The 16,069-nt window shown below is 42.4% G+C and overlaps 1 protein-coding gene across 5 annotated transcripts in view; it reads right to left on the bottom strand.

Moving 5' to 3' along the window:
* The window catches only part of ADCY9 (adenylate cyclase 9), a 95,191-nt gene that overhangs the window by 41,878 nt on the left and 37,244 nt on the right, over nt 1-16,069 (bottom strand). For 4 of the 5 annotated variants that reach the window (XR_008579454.1, XR_008579453.1, XM_054843636.1 and 1 more), the window contains exons 2-3: nt 7,071-7,243; nt 2,052-2,156 (exon numbers count right to left, since the gene is read on the bottom strand). Coding sequence is in view for 3 of the 5 variants with exons in the window: in XM_054843636.1 (XP_054699611.1) it covers nt 2,052-2,156; nt 7,071-7,243 (278 nt within the window). In the remaining 2 variants the exon portion in view is untranslated. The remainder of the gene's footprint in view (nt 1-2,051; nt 2,157-7,070; nt 7,244-16,069) is intronic. The other variant, XM_054843635.1, reaches the window with a different exon arrangement.

Here is a 16,069-nt window from a genome sequence, read left to right as displayed (position 1 = left end):
AAATTTCTGCTCTTTCAGAGAAGGTCAGTATGGACTTCTCTTGGCCTTTTCTCTTCTCTCCTTGGCAAAGGCTCAAATCCCTAAGAAAATTCTTCCCTTCAGTCAGCTCAAGGTTTTCCTGTGCTGTCTCCACTCTGTTAATCTTAACAGGAGGGGATTAGAATGTGAAACTGCTTGTGTGTAAGGAGAAAATCCCTATTTATTAAATGTTGTTAGCTCTAATGTTACTGTGGTTTCTGATGGCAACAGGCTGCATGGGGTTTTTTTGAGCACTCAGAGATTTGACGTACCATGTGACAATTTCCTCTCATCAAGAGACAAGGAGGTGCTGGAGCCTGCTGGGACCCACGAAGGTCCAAGGACGCGGTTAACATCATTAACACTCCCTAATGATGGGGGACATGAGTGCCGCAGGGAACAGGCTCCAGAGATGGGTAGAGGGAGCTTATGGCTCTTCTTCCCAAGAAAGCTGAGATGCAGAGGAGATCTGGAAATCAAATGCCATGGCAACTTTGTGCATGTAGCTGTTCTTTAAGTTTTCAGTTAACCAGGCACCCCAGAGTTACCGGCAGCCACTTAACTGGTCCAATTTTTGACTTAGCAATAACTAAATCAAACGCAAGGACATGCAATTTGGTCTCCACTAGCACGTTTCCTCCAGTGAAATTATGGACATTTTATTCAGCACTGTACAGAGATCTTTTATGCAAGGATAGATGACTTTCCGACTAACACACATGAAGCTATTACAGCTGTAGTAGGAAGCAACTGAAAGGGTAATTGTGATGAAGACAACATACAACGGAGGCAGTTGGTACCTAAGGAAAATCTCTGTTTGCAGTCAGTTCCCGGAGATCCCTGGCACGTGGGCAGAGGCAGCCTGGGGAAGAAGCATCTCACACGTACCATCTTGGCAGCCTGGGCACATCTCCCACAGTGTTTTCTGTCTTAAAGATCTCATGCTGTTCCAAGACCAGTACCTGCTGGCCACTCTGCTCTTATCTTCCTCAGAGTTGAAGGGATTATTATTTTATTTTTTTCTTAGGCTGTTTCCTAGGAGCCCTGGCACAGAACATGGTTTACTGGGTTTACAAACCATTTCAGTCCAGTACAGTAAAGAAGCCCCTGCTTCTGAGCTTACAATTTAAGCATAAGAGACAACAGGTCAAATACAGGCCAAGAGCAGAGGGACAAACACAGATTAATGTAGTAGCTCATCAGTAGAATAAATGCTGGCTAGTTTTTCCATTAGCTCTATATGTGAGATGAGTTATAAAGACAAATATGAGTAAAAAACCCCAACAAGATAGCTATCTCTGAATGTGTTTCTCCCCAAGAAGAGAAAGCAATAAACTTATTTGAAAATAAGAGTCAGGTGATGAGCACTGGTACGCAATCTGCATGTAGGCAGGAGCTTAATAGTCAGGAAGGAGTGAGAGGCGACAGGCAGAGCAGAGAAGCTACGAAGGGCACGGACAAGACAACAAATAGGCAATGCCTGGTATCGTAGAGAATGTAGGTGGCTTCAGTGAGAATATCTAAGCAACAGGCAAGGAAAGCAATCTTGGCAGCAGCGTGCCGACTATGTAAGACGCTGCATTTGCTGGTCAGAAAAAGATGTGAACTGACTTAGAAGCTGTGAAGTTCAGCTGTGTGTGTGAACAGGAACAACTCTGTCCTGTCTTAGCTTAGAGCCACGATGCAGAAAGACATTGGCAAGAGATAGGTGTAACTTGTGGCTAAGTGACACACAGCCAGCCGGTGCAAGGGATGGAGAGCGGGGTGGAGTTGTTTGGGAAGCCTCAGCATAATTTAAAGAGTCCAAATTTTAGGGTCTTCTCAGTATCAAACTGGGCCCATAAAATTACTATTAATTTGGAAAATCGGGGGGGGGGGGCTTAACTACATTTTAGAAGACAACTGCTCAAAATCGAAACTGGTTCTGCTGCTTAAGAGCTTGAATAAAGGAATAACAATACCAAAATGAGAAAACTAACTGAAGCAAAGAAATACGGGAAAAGGAGGGATAATATGATAAATACTTAAATTACCTTCGTACTGTTTTTATGCTCATCCTGACAACCATTTTGGATAGCTCCTTCGTCTATGCTGACATCACAGTGGGGAGCAAGGGTGGTACTACATGAAGGGCAAGGCTGCAATGAGACAAAAAAATTTTAGCCAGGAACGTTCTGGTATCCCCATAGTATTATGCAATTTATAATTCAGTCCACTTGTATACTTGCGGCATGGCTAAAAGATAAACAAAGCTACAGAATGGGAAGCAGGGAGCAAAATTTGACTGGAACAGAATGCACCATTTCAAAAATAAATCACAGATTTTCTGTTTACTGAAGCTAAATCTAATCCAGGAAAGCTTTACTAGTGTAAGATCACAGATACACTATAATCACTGCATACTTGCAAAAGGCTTCCCCAGGAAGAACGGAATACTCGAGTGAGAAAAGTGCAATTTTCTTGTTTAAAAACTGTCTGCAAAAGGATCTGAATGGCATTATGAGTGAACACTTAGCACAAAATGCTGCAAAATTTAAAAAAAAAAAAAAAAGCACAAAACACCACAATGCATTATGAACACCACAGGGAAATGGAAAACAACAAATCTGAAACTAATAAAGGGAAATACTTTTTCATATAGCACTCTAAGACAGCAGAGCGGAGCTTAGGTTATTGTACACTGTTGAAGCCAAACACCCAGGAAATGTCACAGGAAACAAGGAAAGCAAAAACATCCGGACTTGCAATAGTTTCAGGTTATGCATTTTGGAAGCAACCTAAAATGTAACTAACACTTTGGCTTTTAAAACAATCTAACCCCTTAGAGTGAAAATGTGATCTTCTGAAGTGGAATTAGGCCCATATCTGTATCTTCCAAGTTCTTCGTGCTTTCCTCCAGCCCCAGCCACGTGCAGGCAGGATGGGGCATCAGAGGGACCCTGCATCTGATCCCTGTTGGCAATTCCTCTGCTCCGGAGACCGTTTGCTGTTACCTGTCTTGCCAGGAGTCTACTCATGGGTACAGAGACACCAGTCACGGAGAACGGCATACTAAATTTGGCACACTATATACTAAATGATGGTAGGTGATCCACTAAACATCTTGACGCATTTTCCAAGAAGCAACTTGAGCCTTTTGTCCCAAACTCAACACCCCGTGTCCATTTTATGTGTTTATTTTGGACTCGGGACTCGTTCAAGCCCCTATCATTCTCCTGGTCCAAAACCACAACAACTTCTGCCTTCAGGTTGACTCTCTCAGAGATGAGTACGTAAGTCTTTGCAGAACTGACTTTTCACCCAAAGCCCTTTTTGGGGGCACTGAAGTGACCATGAGTTTCCACATCTGGCAATAGATAAGCAAGTTACATCCAGTTCTGAACCTGTATAGTCTGAACAAATACCAGCAGGCTTGAAGAAACTATGCTCCTAGAGCATTAGCTAGTTAGCAAAACCAAATACCTCTAACATCAAAAATAAAGAAAATACCTCCCATTTGATCTTGCTAATAAACGAGCAAGACCACCTCAAATGCTTAGCTCCTAGGGTTCAACCAGGAGACAAAAATCTCAGAAAAGAAGCCCGACCTTTTGCGAAGAGGCGGAAGTCCATCTGGCTTACACCACGTGCTCAAGTCAACATCATTAACTTCATCCTCTATTCCAGACACAAGCTCAGCGCGTATGTGACCTCATCACGATGAATAATACATTAATATGCTTTCGGCAAACACCAAGACAAGCAAAAGTACTTTCTGTTTTCATACCAAGAGATGATTAAAACGTTTTTACAACAGCTTGATTCCCAGTCAAGTAAGGGATTTTGTAAAATATGAGAAGAAAAATAAACCGATACCAAAACCGGTTAAGCAAGTTACCGTGTTTTCATTCAAAAAATCAGCTGCTATTATAGGTCTCCTTATAGTTTTTAGCCTCTGTCTTCACCATTTTAATTATGTACACACAATTTATTGATATCCATGCTGCAACAAGGTTTGCAATTAAGTGAACTACAGATACACCGGAGGAGAGGAGAAATACAATTCCTTTCATGGATCAATTACTGCTGCATTCTCCTTCCTGACTTTCCTTAACAGATCTTGTCTGCTAGAACATCCGTTCAAGCCCAAAATGTCAAAGTCATCCTTTGCATCCAATATGGCCACTTATTCCCTTTAAAATAAAAATATTTCAACTTGCCTGTAATTTTGCCCCTCCTACTTAGTCTCTTTTGCAGAGCTGGAGTCATCTCCTCCTACACTGACACTGTTTACAGCTTTGTATTTAAAACAGTTGGCATGTAAGTCATGATTCTTTTGCAAATTATCATCTCCAGACCCTACCAGAAAGCTGCAGGCTTTAAAAAAGAAAAAAAAAAACCTGTAAAAAAGAAACCTACTCCTTTTCAAAAATTGTGCATGATCTGTGATTAAATTGCACAGTTGTTCTTTGTGGGGATTTTTTAATATACATATTTATTTATTTATTTACTCTAGCACAGCTGGCAAATTAAACATTCCTTGGAAGCTTGACCCAGCCTTCTCAGTCCACAATCACCCCAATAAGAGATTACCCAGTGAAGAGAAGGCTGGTGCACATCTACCCTCGAAAGCGTGCTGCGGAGTTTGGAATAGCTGTACCTAGGCATTGCATCACATTGCTGTGAGAAGCAGGTACGCTTTGCTCTCCTATGCTGCAACTACAGTCACAGAACACGTTTTTAAGTAAGCACTCAGCATTCCCACGATTGCTTCATCGCCATGCTACATGCATTCTGACACGGTTTGTGGCACGCACTATCAGAATGTGGGGAAAGCTGACTTTGGGGTCATTCAAAATTCACTCCAGCATCAGTGTATTTTGGGCAAGACAGGCACACTATTTTCAGAGAGTTGCGAGGCTGCTTAGGAAATCACCGGCCAGACCTGCAGTGCTCATGGTGATGAATAAACCAGGTACCTGTAAGCATAAACTCGAGGCAGTAGCTTTAGCACAACAGCAGATAGGGTACCCAAGAAGGCTGAAACCGAGCTGGCATTTGTCCTAGAAGTTCTTCTGAAGCAGCTTCTTTTAGCTTCTCCTTCACTTATTTGGACAGCCACGTTTGCATTTTTGCACTGTGCATCATTCAGCATTTAAACAGCAATTAACATCCAGCCAAGATGGTCCCAGAGCAGAAAATTGGGGACTAGGCAGCAAACAAAACATCGTGGGCCAGCAGCATGCCTCCACACTGCGTGCTAGCTGTTCAGGAATAGCGGTACATTTGTATCTACCCTTCTGCAGTGTAAGTCACCCCATGTTTTAGAAAACATGTACCATAGCTGAGCCTTAACAACAGATTTCATTTTGGACTGGGATCAGTTTAACAAGAAGTACCACAAGTTAATACATAACAAATTTCATCAAATCCCAGCTGCAGTCGGGTCAGTCCTGTACTTCGCTGTAGTTTCACGGTCCTCCAGTTACAGCTTATTTTGCTGTCTGACATTAACAAGGCACCCTCGCGTTCTCTCAGAACAGCACCCTCCGTTTTACTGCTTTGTTTCATCCCTCCCCTCTCCCTTCTGCTCAAGGGACAGGCAACTTAGTAATACTGCCCCACATGGTACGTTTTTCTTCACTACTTGAAATAAAGGAGTTTCTTCTCCTTACTGTCACATCTGTACCTCTGCAGGGCCACGTGCTGGACAGGCTTATTTGTACAGAGCCCATCGACTGCTCTGAGATGTGTTTTCCTACCTTATTTGCTAGAACCTTCATTGACAGACAAGAAGAGAGCTGGAAAGCTGGTGCCTAAGGAACGCCAAATATATTCTTTCTTACACGGAAGAAGGAAAAGAAAAGTATCACCAGCAACTCGGATGCAGTCAAACAACACAGTGCATAGTTTGGGGAGGGATAAAGGTGGCTACAGCTACCTTCTGTAGTTAAACAGTCCTGGCTTGCTCTCTAAGCAGCTCGCTTAACTTTGGACCCTATCTTTAGGCCAGCCTTCCGGCTGCTCTCCCTTGCAACGCAGTGGCTTTACTCCAAAACTTAAAACTGGGCACAGAGGCACGGTAAAGGTGCTCTCCTAATCCAGATGACAAACATGCAAACAGCAAAAATAGAGTAGCATGAAAGTCACCTCCCCATCAAGTCCGTCAGCTAAATCTCAAACCTGTGTTGAAGCTCAGGACTAAACACCTTGCAGACTGAGGACAGTGACCTGCAGATGACCACCCGTGGTTCTGACATTCGTGCCCAGCTTGGGCAAGCCAGGATGAGGAACTCAGCACAAACAAAAATAGAGAACAGACATCTGTTGTTTGGGAAATCTGTTCTGAGCTGGAAGATGGAGAGTAACAGCAAAGCTTCGAAGCAATACACATTGTTTCACAGATTTCCTTGTCAAGAGATCTTGTGAGAGGTGTGAACATAACAAAATGTCATCATTTCTCTAAGCTGAATCCATACGAATCACTGCCCTCAGTTCTAGATACCGGTTTCTAGAGCAAGCAGATAAAACACAATCTCATAGCCTACCAGGGCATTTTCTCCCACCACACAAACAACCCTATCACCTTTTTGCGGAGATGGCTGTTGTGTACTCCTATGAAAAGGTTCACAGGTATGTGACCTGCATGTGAGAAGAATGGCAAAAGCAGGGTGCAGCAAAAGCAGAAAATAATAGAAGTTACAGTAGCTGCTTAAAGCATATTCTTTATTCCCCCATAAAATCAAGACAACTGAAAAAGCAGCACCGACCTCTCAGTCCTGAACTACAAAACAACAAAAACCCATATTTGAAACCACCTTTAAAAAGTGTTCAGCTTGCTTTGGGGATTCCTTGTCAACTGGCAATGCATTTTATTTTGTAATTTTTTTTGGTCCCTCAAACTACATTTTGTCACTGTATGCGTGTCTCCACACACACACGTATACATAGGTATATATACAGATATATAAAGCAGTGCATAAACAAATCTGTAAGGTTTCCCCATCCACACACATCGCCCTGGTTTGCACAGTTTGAGATTTACGCTGCTTGGGTTAGAAACAAGAACTCACCTTCGGCTTTTCTGCATGTTTGAGAGTCTTTGTCAAGTCACTGGCGTTCTCGGCTGATGATGCTCCCTGGATCCTGGCTCCATCTCCGGACTCCAAGCCAGGAAGCAATGCTTGGGAACAGCTGCAGTGGGGCTCCTTCACCTTCTGACCAGAGATCAGATAGGTCTTCAAACCTACAGAAAAAAAGAAGAAATGAAGAGTCAGAACTGCAGAAAGACAAAAAAATAACACTCTTCTGGACTTCTCAGATATGACATGCAGTAAGTATCAAAGCAGTATCAAGGCTCAGGAATACAGCACGCAAAAAACAAAGACAGCGGCTGGGAACAAGCACCAGGAATATGAAGACTCTCTGTGTAAAGTGGTGGCAATGAGGCTTGCCCAACATCTGCTGCCCCAGACACAAGAGACTAACACACAGCAACCACCAGGACTGACGCGTACATACTTTATTCCATTTTCACTCACGTACTTCTGAGAAATAGAGCTAAGACCTTATGTATTTGTTTCCAAGTTGTAATATGAGATCTCACATTAACTCTTTACTTCTGGAAAGGATTTGCAGCCTGCTTTTCAGTGGTATCTGTGTTGAATACTCTACTTATGTATTCTTCCACTTGCACTCTCCATTTCTCAGAGAGATGTCGCGAAGATTGCTTAATGCTGGTAGCACATTGAGAAAAGAAATGGCGTTTAAGTGCTAGAAATTCTGATGGGTTTTCATGCCTAGTGCAGACTTCACATTTTTAAAGAACAAAATCAATCTCGCTCTCGCATGTACGCCCACACACGCTCTCTGCAACTGTTGTATGAATTGAAGCATAATTGGAAAGCAGATCCAATATTAAAGGCCAGGCTGGTAAATACCATGCTGTATCAAGCTGAGCTGTATCAAAAACCTGTTAAAAAATAAGAGAGCTGAATTTTGTTCAGAGTATCGCCCATTTTACTTCCTTGAAACTTTGTGTTATGATGTTCTGGGTTATTTCTAGGCACAAAGACTAAGAAGGAGCTACTAATCACACTGCTTTCTGAATTCCAATGAGTTCATGTTATTGCCACTGTATGGGAAACCTCCCACTCAGCAAGGAAGGGCACTGACGTGCTCCAAAAAACGTGGAGGTCATCAGCTCGCAGAACTGGAAAGCGCTTGGTATTTTGCGGTACTGGAGACTGTTGTCCCGTGTGATTCCGCAGCTGACCTCTCGCTCCCGGGATGGCTGCTGGGTTTGTATTTGGGTCAGCTGTGCATCACCCCCCTCCCTTTTTCTGATACTTGCCACCCCGTTGCAGCCAGACACATGACTGTCACAGCCATCGACTGCACTCAATCCTCCGTCCGTAGGATGAAAGCTGGAAATACCAATGTCAGGTTGCAGCCCTTGGAAGAGGGCAGGTTTCTGTTCCTTATGATAAGGTCATTCTCTCATATCCTTCCTTACAGTCAGAAAATCATATTCTATAAACCCTTTTTTTGACTGTAATATGTAACACAGTACTTTGTAACCTTTCCAAAAAAAATGAACATACTAACAGCAATTTTGCAGTTTCTCTGTTTATTCCACTAGTAACCGAAGCTCCTGAACACTTCTACACCCAATGCAGAAACCCTCTATTGACCGTTTCAACCTCAGGCTCAAAAGCTGCTGGGAAAGTTATGGTGCACTCACAGCCTCTCCAAGCTCCGGAGCGCTCGCTCGCCTATTTGAGATGTTCAACTATAGCCAATCTTTATTTTTGATGGTTTATAGTAGCGCTTGGGTTTTATTTGGCTGTGCCGCTTAATAAAATCCTGAGCTGCTGCTGGCTTCCAGATGTAGGACTGTCTCTTTAAAATTTATATTGATGGAGGTTGTCATTTAAGGAATTCACCACAATCAGCTTACAATTATATGTTTACTGTGGTAAAAGCTGGAGCATTAAGCTTACTACTCCTATTTTTAAAAGCTTATTATTTTACCATTCCTATTATTCCTCTATTTTTTTCCTAAACAAACATACTTTCTTTGGTTTTTGTATTTTCGAAAAGGCACTTTTCATGTCTTACTGCTCTGCGCAGCGTAATTATTTCGTCAATCTGTTGCACAGAGTAAAATTATCTCCAGTGTGAGCTCCGCACCGAGGAAAAAGGAAAAAGGCTAAGGTACATCAGTAATTGAAAACATGTTTGGGAAAGCAAAATCCACCCCTTGTCCTTCCCACCCGTGGCACAACCACCAGCCCACAGCCACCATCGCCACGTTTTGCATTGATGGCTGCTCCCACCTGCTTCATGCTGCTGAAGTTGGCTAAAACAGCTGGTTGTTGGCACCAAGAACTATAAAAATCTCTTTATTACCTCCTCGGGTTCCCCAGCCCCGCCACATCCACTTGAGCAAGGAGCGGTAGTCAAAATGGGGCAAAGAAAAGCCGATATCCTGCAGAATCATGGCATACGTTTAGTAAGGAGTCGGCAGGGCTACTTCTAGTGCTGAATACAAGGTCAGGGTCTCAGAGGAACAAGTAAGGAAAAAAAGGTTGTTTTGGAAAGTTTTGGAAAATTAGGAGGTGTAAAAATCTTTTGTCTTTATGCAAATTTACTAATATTGCCTACCTAATGCTTTGTTTGTTATTAAATCGTCTTACGATAGGAAAATTCAATTTGCCTTAGTATTCCTTGCAATTCTGTGACACTTCGCAAAGCAACTCCTACGTTCAGTCTGAAATATTTCTGTATTAAAAAAAGGGTCATTAATTCAGCAGAACTGTATCAATGTCACTGAAATGTATTACACGAGAACAATATTCTTCCTCCTTCTACTTCTCCAGTGCATTAGTACTATCAACACTCTGTCATCTTCCATACAAACGGTGTATGGAGTGAAAAACGTTCACATCACCATGCAACATGTTTAAATCAATTAGGCAACGCAATGATATTAAATGAATAAGCCAACAATGGAGGAGCCGCTATTTTATGTGAAAACCAGCAAACACGGTGCAATTTTTGGTCTGTGTTGCTGCGCAACGATGTAACTCAAGACACGGCAATGAAAAAAGTGCTAGGAGATGCTTATACCGCCGTTTCTAAAGGCAAAGCTCATCCTTTCTTCCCCTCCTGCTGTTCTCAATCTTACATTCATTTCCTTCCCCCACATTTATTCCAAATAAATGCTGAAAAATAAGACAACATCAAACCACCTGATAGCAAATCTGTACTCTGGCAGGCTTTATCCTGCAGCACATTTCTGCTTTTTCCAGAAATGGCTCTTGGAAGCAAACAGGGGGAACCGGCTACAACCACCCACCCCCCAGTAGTATTTTCTGCCCTGGGGAAAAAAAATTAGCTCAGAGACAGCATTTGTCTTTGAGCAACACAAGCCATTTCCTTCACTTGTCCTCAAGTTCTGAAAATCTGTAAGTGTTATAAAGAGTAATAGCTCCCGCACGCTGAGCTGAAACACTCATTTCTTCAATTCGACCGTTCGGAATACTGATATGGCAGTGTTTGTAAAGCGTATTTTGGACAAAACAGTTACCAGGTGAGATCTCCGCAGAACTACAATGAGTTTCTTGGTCCTCCTACCATCGAATTTTAGAAGCATTAGGAAATTTCTGTCCTTGGCTCCTTCAGTTAGCTTTTCCTTTGATCAGTGGCATTTCTCTGAACTTATAAAAACAGAAAACCATCCCAAACACTAAAAAATACTCCTAATAACAATAAAAAAATCATATGCATGCACTCGCACACAAATTAATTTCCGTATGGACAAAAATAAACAGAAGTATAAATAAGGCTGTGTATAAACATCCCAGGCTTCAACCTGGTTTCAGTAGCGTGAGAAAACCCGGTCGTTGCAGAACAACCGGAAAGTTCAGTAATGCGGGTGCAGGCAGGGGCAGGCAGAGACTGGGGCTGCCTCCTTGCCCGCACCCTGCCTGCACCCTGCCAGCCGCTGGGTTATACCCAGATGGGTCAGGCCAGAGCGACTCGACTGTAGCTGCGTTTGCGGAGAAAAAGTGTCTCAAGGTAACTGGTGGGAAGTCACTGGGAAGGAGTGGGGAAAGGGAGAGAAAAGGTGTTCTGGTCCTTCAAGTCCTTAATTAAGAAGTCATTGATTTCCTTTCCTTCGGCTCATTTATCCTTATGACTTCAGGACAGAAGTTGCTATCATGCCGGTCTAATCTGATTTGTACATAAGCAGCGGGCATCCCTCCGTGCATCTTTTAAAGATGGGATGTCTTCTCCTAAAGGAGATCTCAAGAGATGGGGGATTAATGCAAAAGTTAAAGCAATTCCTTGGCAAAGTAAGATTCAAGTTTCAATTTTTGATGCTCTACCTGTACGGAATTGAAAATTTTTAGCCCTCTATTGATAGCGGACAGGAAAATTACTTTCTCTCTGGCAAACTGAACGTGTCATACTTGTCACGTCTCTAATGAACTTTTCAGCACTCGTTCTAAGAGACACCAAAAAATGATAGCAATATTTCAGTCATGGTCTTACTGATTCATCTAATAAAAATATAATTCCACTCTTATTATATATTCCTGTTCCTCCCTCCATGAATCGCTTCACCCTTTCAGATGCAGTACGGGGAAACAGCATTTACTGAGCAGGTGAGCTTCCTTTCCAGAGTGACTGCTCCTGGTATACAGCCCTCTCTTCTGTCACGCTAGTAACATTCCTCCTATTGATGTAATAAAATACAAATTATATTAATTATGCCCCTTTTACCAAATTGCTTTATATTAACAATTCATCTTCATTATTTATCTTTCCATCATTTCCCTTAGCGTCGACACACTTTAATCATTTAATCATATTTCTTTCCAAATAAGTATAAATGTACAAAACTAACTGAGCTCTATTTTCACAACCTTCTACATTTGCAGTATCTTACCTCACAAAACTAGAATTTGCATGAAAACTGTTTCATCACGAGAACCGTGGTGACTGTCAGTCCCATATGAGAATAAGAATTACTTTCCAGCTAGAAAATAATTTTAATCACCTGCTGCAGCCTGCCATGATGAACAATGTTAGCTATTATCTTTCAATAATTTAATACCTCATTTTATATAATTCTGATACAAGTAACTAGCAGTGGTATAGCGAGGTCATAAAAAAGCTTTGCAGTTCAGGATTTAGCTCCTTCCTTTCTGAACTGATGGGTGGTAACTCAACTTTTGGGTTATGTTTCTCTGCAGTCAATCAGCTCTTGCTTTCTCTTTTTAGAAATACAAGAAAAAGTTTTCTCCGCACCTTTTAAAGACATCATCTTTGCACTTTGCCAAAAACCTGGGAGTGAAAAATACTGGTTTTCAGACACTGTCGTTCCAGGGAAAGGAAATGGAGCCCTACAGTTAGGTTTCCTCATACAATAAAATACGCTGCTCTACAATTTCATTAGACTCTGACTTGCTCTGTAAAAAAAATGATTAACTGCAATTTCTGGAATGTAATGTGACAGGCAAATTATAGTAGGAAAAGTGACCAGAAATGTATTTACTACTTCTAATTGCAGTTGCTTTTTGGCATCTCTCTCCTAACTTTGCCACGTTGGTTTTTTTCCTTGTCAAAGCTTAAAGAATTTTTCAGGTACTAATCTAGCCTAATGTTTAAGCAAGAAATAACATAGAGCACAGCATCATTCCTGGGAGCTTTAGAATCCTTTGGGCCCAAGATGTTGCTGAGTCTAAAGGTGATTTTCAATAGCAAATACTCTCCCTCATTCTTAAAATGCAATAGTTGCCAAATCTGTGTTTACAGGGACTATTTTCTCACTTTATTAGACACACTCTTGCACAGAGAGTTCATGCAAACCTCTTTGTCGTCCCCCGAGCACAACGCTCTTGTCTGCTGAGCCAGGAACTGGTACTTTAAACCACAAGAAGAAACCTCAGAACCAGCGAAAGCTGAGCACGGCCACTGAGCCCTGACAGCCCGCCGGGGCTGCACAGCACGCCAACGAGCACTGCTGATCCACGCAGCTACGCAAAGCATCAACTGCCCACAACATACAATTAGAACACGAAATGCTGCTCAAAATACATTAAATATTAGAAACCAAAGGACAGAAGCTTTCACTTTATTTCAAGTGAAAATGGGTGAATATGAAATTTAAAATTCAGATGTATCCAGTAACCAAGCTGAATGTAGCGCCAAGAAGTGTGCAACTTTAAATGTAAATAAGGGTCATTACTTATAATTTTTTTCCTATTTTGCAATCTTAATTTGCCAAAAGATCGTTACACTTAAATAACTACAATGAGGTTTCTTCCTCGAAGTTTCTAATAATTTCATGATTAAAGTACTTGTGGCATGCAGAAATGAAGAGAGAAGCAAAGGCTCAGAGGAACGTCCTTACCTAACGACAGCACCTGGCAAATACAAACTGGATAATCCAAGGGGTTGTGACATCCCTGCAAAACATCTGTCGGTCAGTTGAGCCATCATAGTCATGAGAGCAGAAACACCATGTAATAATTCCATGCTGCAACTGGCTGGAGTCGCTCTGACTTTGAAGCTCAACTTTAGGCTTTCGGTATTCCAAAATTTAGACGTGTATAAACCTATAGGTACATTTTTATTTTCAAGCAAGTGACCATGTTGTAATTAGATTGCCTGGAGAGAAAACCGCAGTTGAACATTTCAGCAACTGGGGGGAAATAAATAAATACAAATAATTGATGTCTGCTTGAATGTCTGCAGCAGCCCGGACCTCGTGGGAGCGTGCCGCGCTGAAGGCCGTGCTAAGAGGCCACTTACAGAACAAGGACTCGCAGCACCTTCCTCCCCGGAGAGGCACGGCCAGACGATCAAACGTCTGCTTGCCCGTGTTGAACAGAGCAGAGTGCAGAGCTTCCACGGCAAAACCTTACAGCCTCCCTCCAAGGCACCAGGGCCAGGATGTGGGGTTACTAACCTGATCTTTAACTGCAAGAGGAGCGGCTTTTCCAGCAAGTTTACAAGATGCTCCAAGAGTGGAAACGTTTGCCTAACCCAGCCTGCTGGCTGTGCCCGACGGGCTGTGCCAAACAGAGTTTATCTGATTTCCTGAAGGAACTACCAGCAGCTGTGGTTAAACAACACTAGAGACAGCATCTAAAAGAAGCCCTGTTCTCCCTCGCCCCTTGGGAAAGATCAGAGAGAAAGGAAGGAGTGCTTAACTACATTTTGTCTTTACAATTAGTCTTTACTCCAGCTGCGAGGCTGTAATAGCTCCCACCCTACACATACCCACGGGGTGCTGCTTTTGCTTGCTTCTGACTACAAATTCACAGTTCCCTGGGAATTTTTCTAGACCTTTGCCTTTTTCACCACCATCCCAGATAAACTAAACAGGATTTTGAGAGGAGCAGAACACGTTTCTGTAACCATACAGCAAATGAGCCTTTACTTAATTCTATTAGACAACTTCCCCAGCATCACTGAGAATTACTTCTCTTCCAGGCACAGCATCTCTCCTGCCATCCTTCCTCCAGGTAGCAGGGGCAGGCTCAAAAAACCCGCACCTCTCCCTCAGCACTCGGACCCAAGTCCAGCAGGAGAGGTTAGTGCTGCGAGGTCCGTCAGCCACAGACTCACTCCTTGCAGAAGACCCCAGGCAGAGGTGTCCTGCATCGTGCAGTCCCTTCCTCCTGTCATCTTCACGCCTGAAAGCAATCTGGTCCCTGCAGAGCCAAAGCCAGCAAGCGACTTCACGCACAACTAAAGACGACTTTTATGTTAATTCTAATAACTCCTGTACAAAATGCTTGTCTACTGCTCCTGCGTGATGTATGGTTTGCGTGCAACATTACACACCACAGCGGTTTACTGAACACTTCAATATTATTAAATAAAAACTGTCCACATTATGATATCTGTCCTTCTTGAAAAATAGCGGTGGAAGTGCCAGGAAAGTCAGACAATGCGTCCTACCGCTCTGGTAAGCAGCTATGTAGAATAACATGAAAACTATTTCATGAGTTTTGTGGGATTTTTTTTAAAGCCCTAAAAATGCTCTTAAGAATTATCCTGCTGTAGTCCTGATTTTCAGCTTTTCATCTCCAGGTATTTCAGCAATATAGCTGGAAATCAAAAGCACATCAACTGTCTTTAATATCAATAGGCATTTTCTGTCGCTCACGCTGCAGGATTGTGCAAGACGACATTGGACGACTTTACAAAAACTAAAAGTAATTTTCCCCAATCTGCAAAGCTGCGTTTCCAAAGTGCCACCCTCTAACCTGTAGAAACCACTTCCAGCTCAGCCAAACAAAAGCACGTAACCCAAAATGCCTGGATTCTAACAAACCAGCCTACCTGGAAAAAGCACTTTGAATGTATGGAGCAACATTTCCTGTGGCTAAAATTAGAAAGGGAATTTATGAGCCAACTTGTTATCTTAGGTCTCTGGAAAGCAGAAACAATGATAATAAGAAGCAGAACTTCATAGACTGAAAACACAAAAGAAACTCCAAAAACACAAAACCCCAAACCTATCTTCAGAATCTCCAAAGATGAACTGCAAAGAGCCAGAGAAACCAGAGGCATCTTCTCTGTTATGGAAAACCGCTGTTTTTCTTATGCCTCTTTTGTTTAACAAAATACTTACTTTTGATTAGCTAACAGGCAACAGTGGGCTTGGAAAATGCTGATCAACAACAGATGTGTAATTTTGGTATTCAACATCTGCCAGTTTTAAGTGGGGAACCCTGTACCCCAACCCACAATCTACATTTATAGCTAAACTGCAGAAATAAAGTTGCAGGCTGCTGTTCTATCCTCCTTCAGCCTCTTTTATCTTCCCCTTACCTGTGTAAGGAAAAAAAACCCCAAACCCACAAAACACCAGGGAAAAGCCTAGGCAAATCCAGCACGGACATGCAGCTCAAACCCCACTCTTGGCTCAGGAATATATTTACATATGTATTTTTAAACTTTACTGGCAAAATAAAAGATGGGATGACAAGCGAGACTGATCCCTATCCTGGGGTTTACAACTGCCTTTATTTACTTTCAGCTCCACCGG

Source organism: Grus americana, chromosome 15, assembly GCF_028858705.1.
Source record: "Grus americana isolate bGruAme1 chromosome 15, bGruAme1.mat, whole genome shotgun sequence".
Classification (NCBI taxonomy): Eukaryota; Metazoa; Chordata; class Aves; order Gruiformes; family Gruidae; genus Grus; species Grus americana.
Note: the sequence above shows the minus strand (reverse complement) of the source record. Positions and strands in the feature narration are given on the sequence as shown.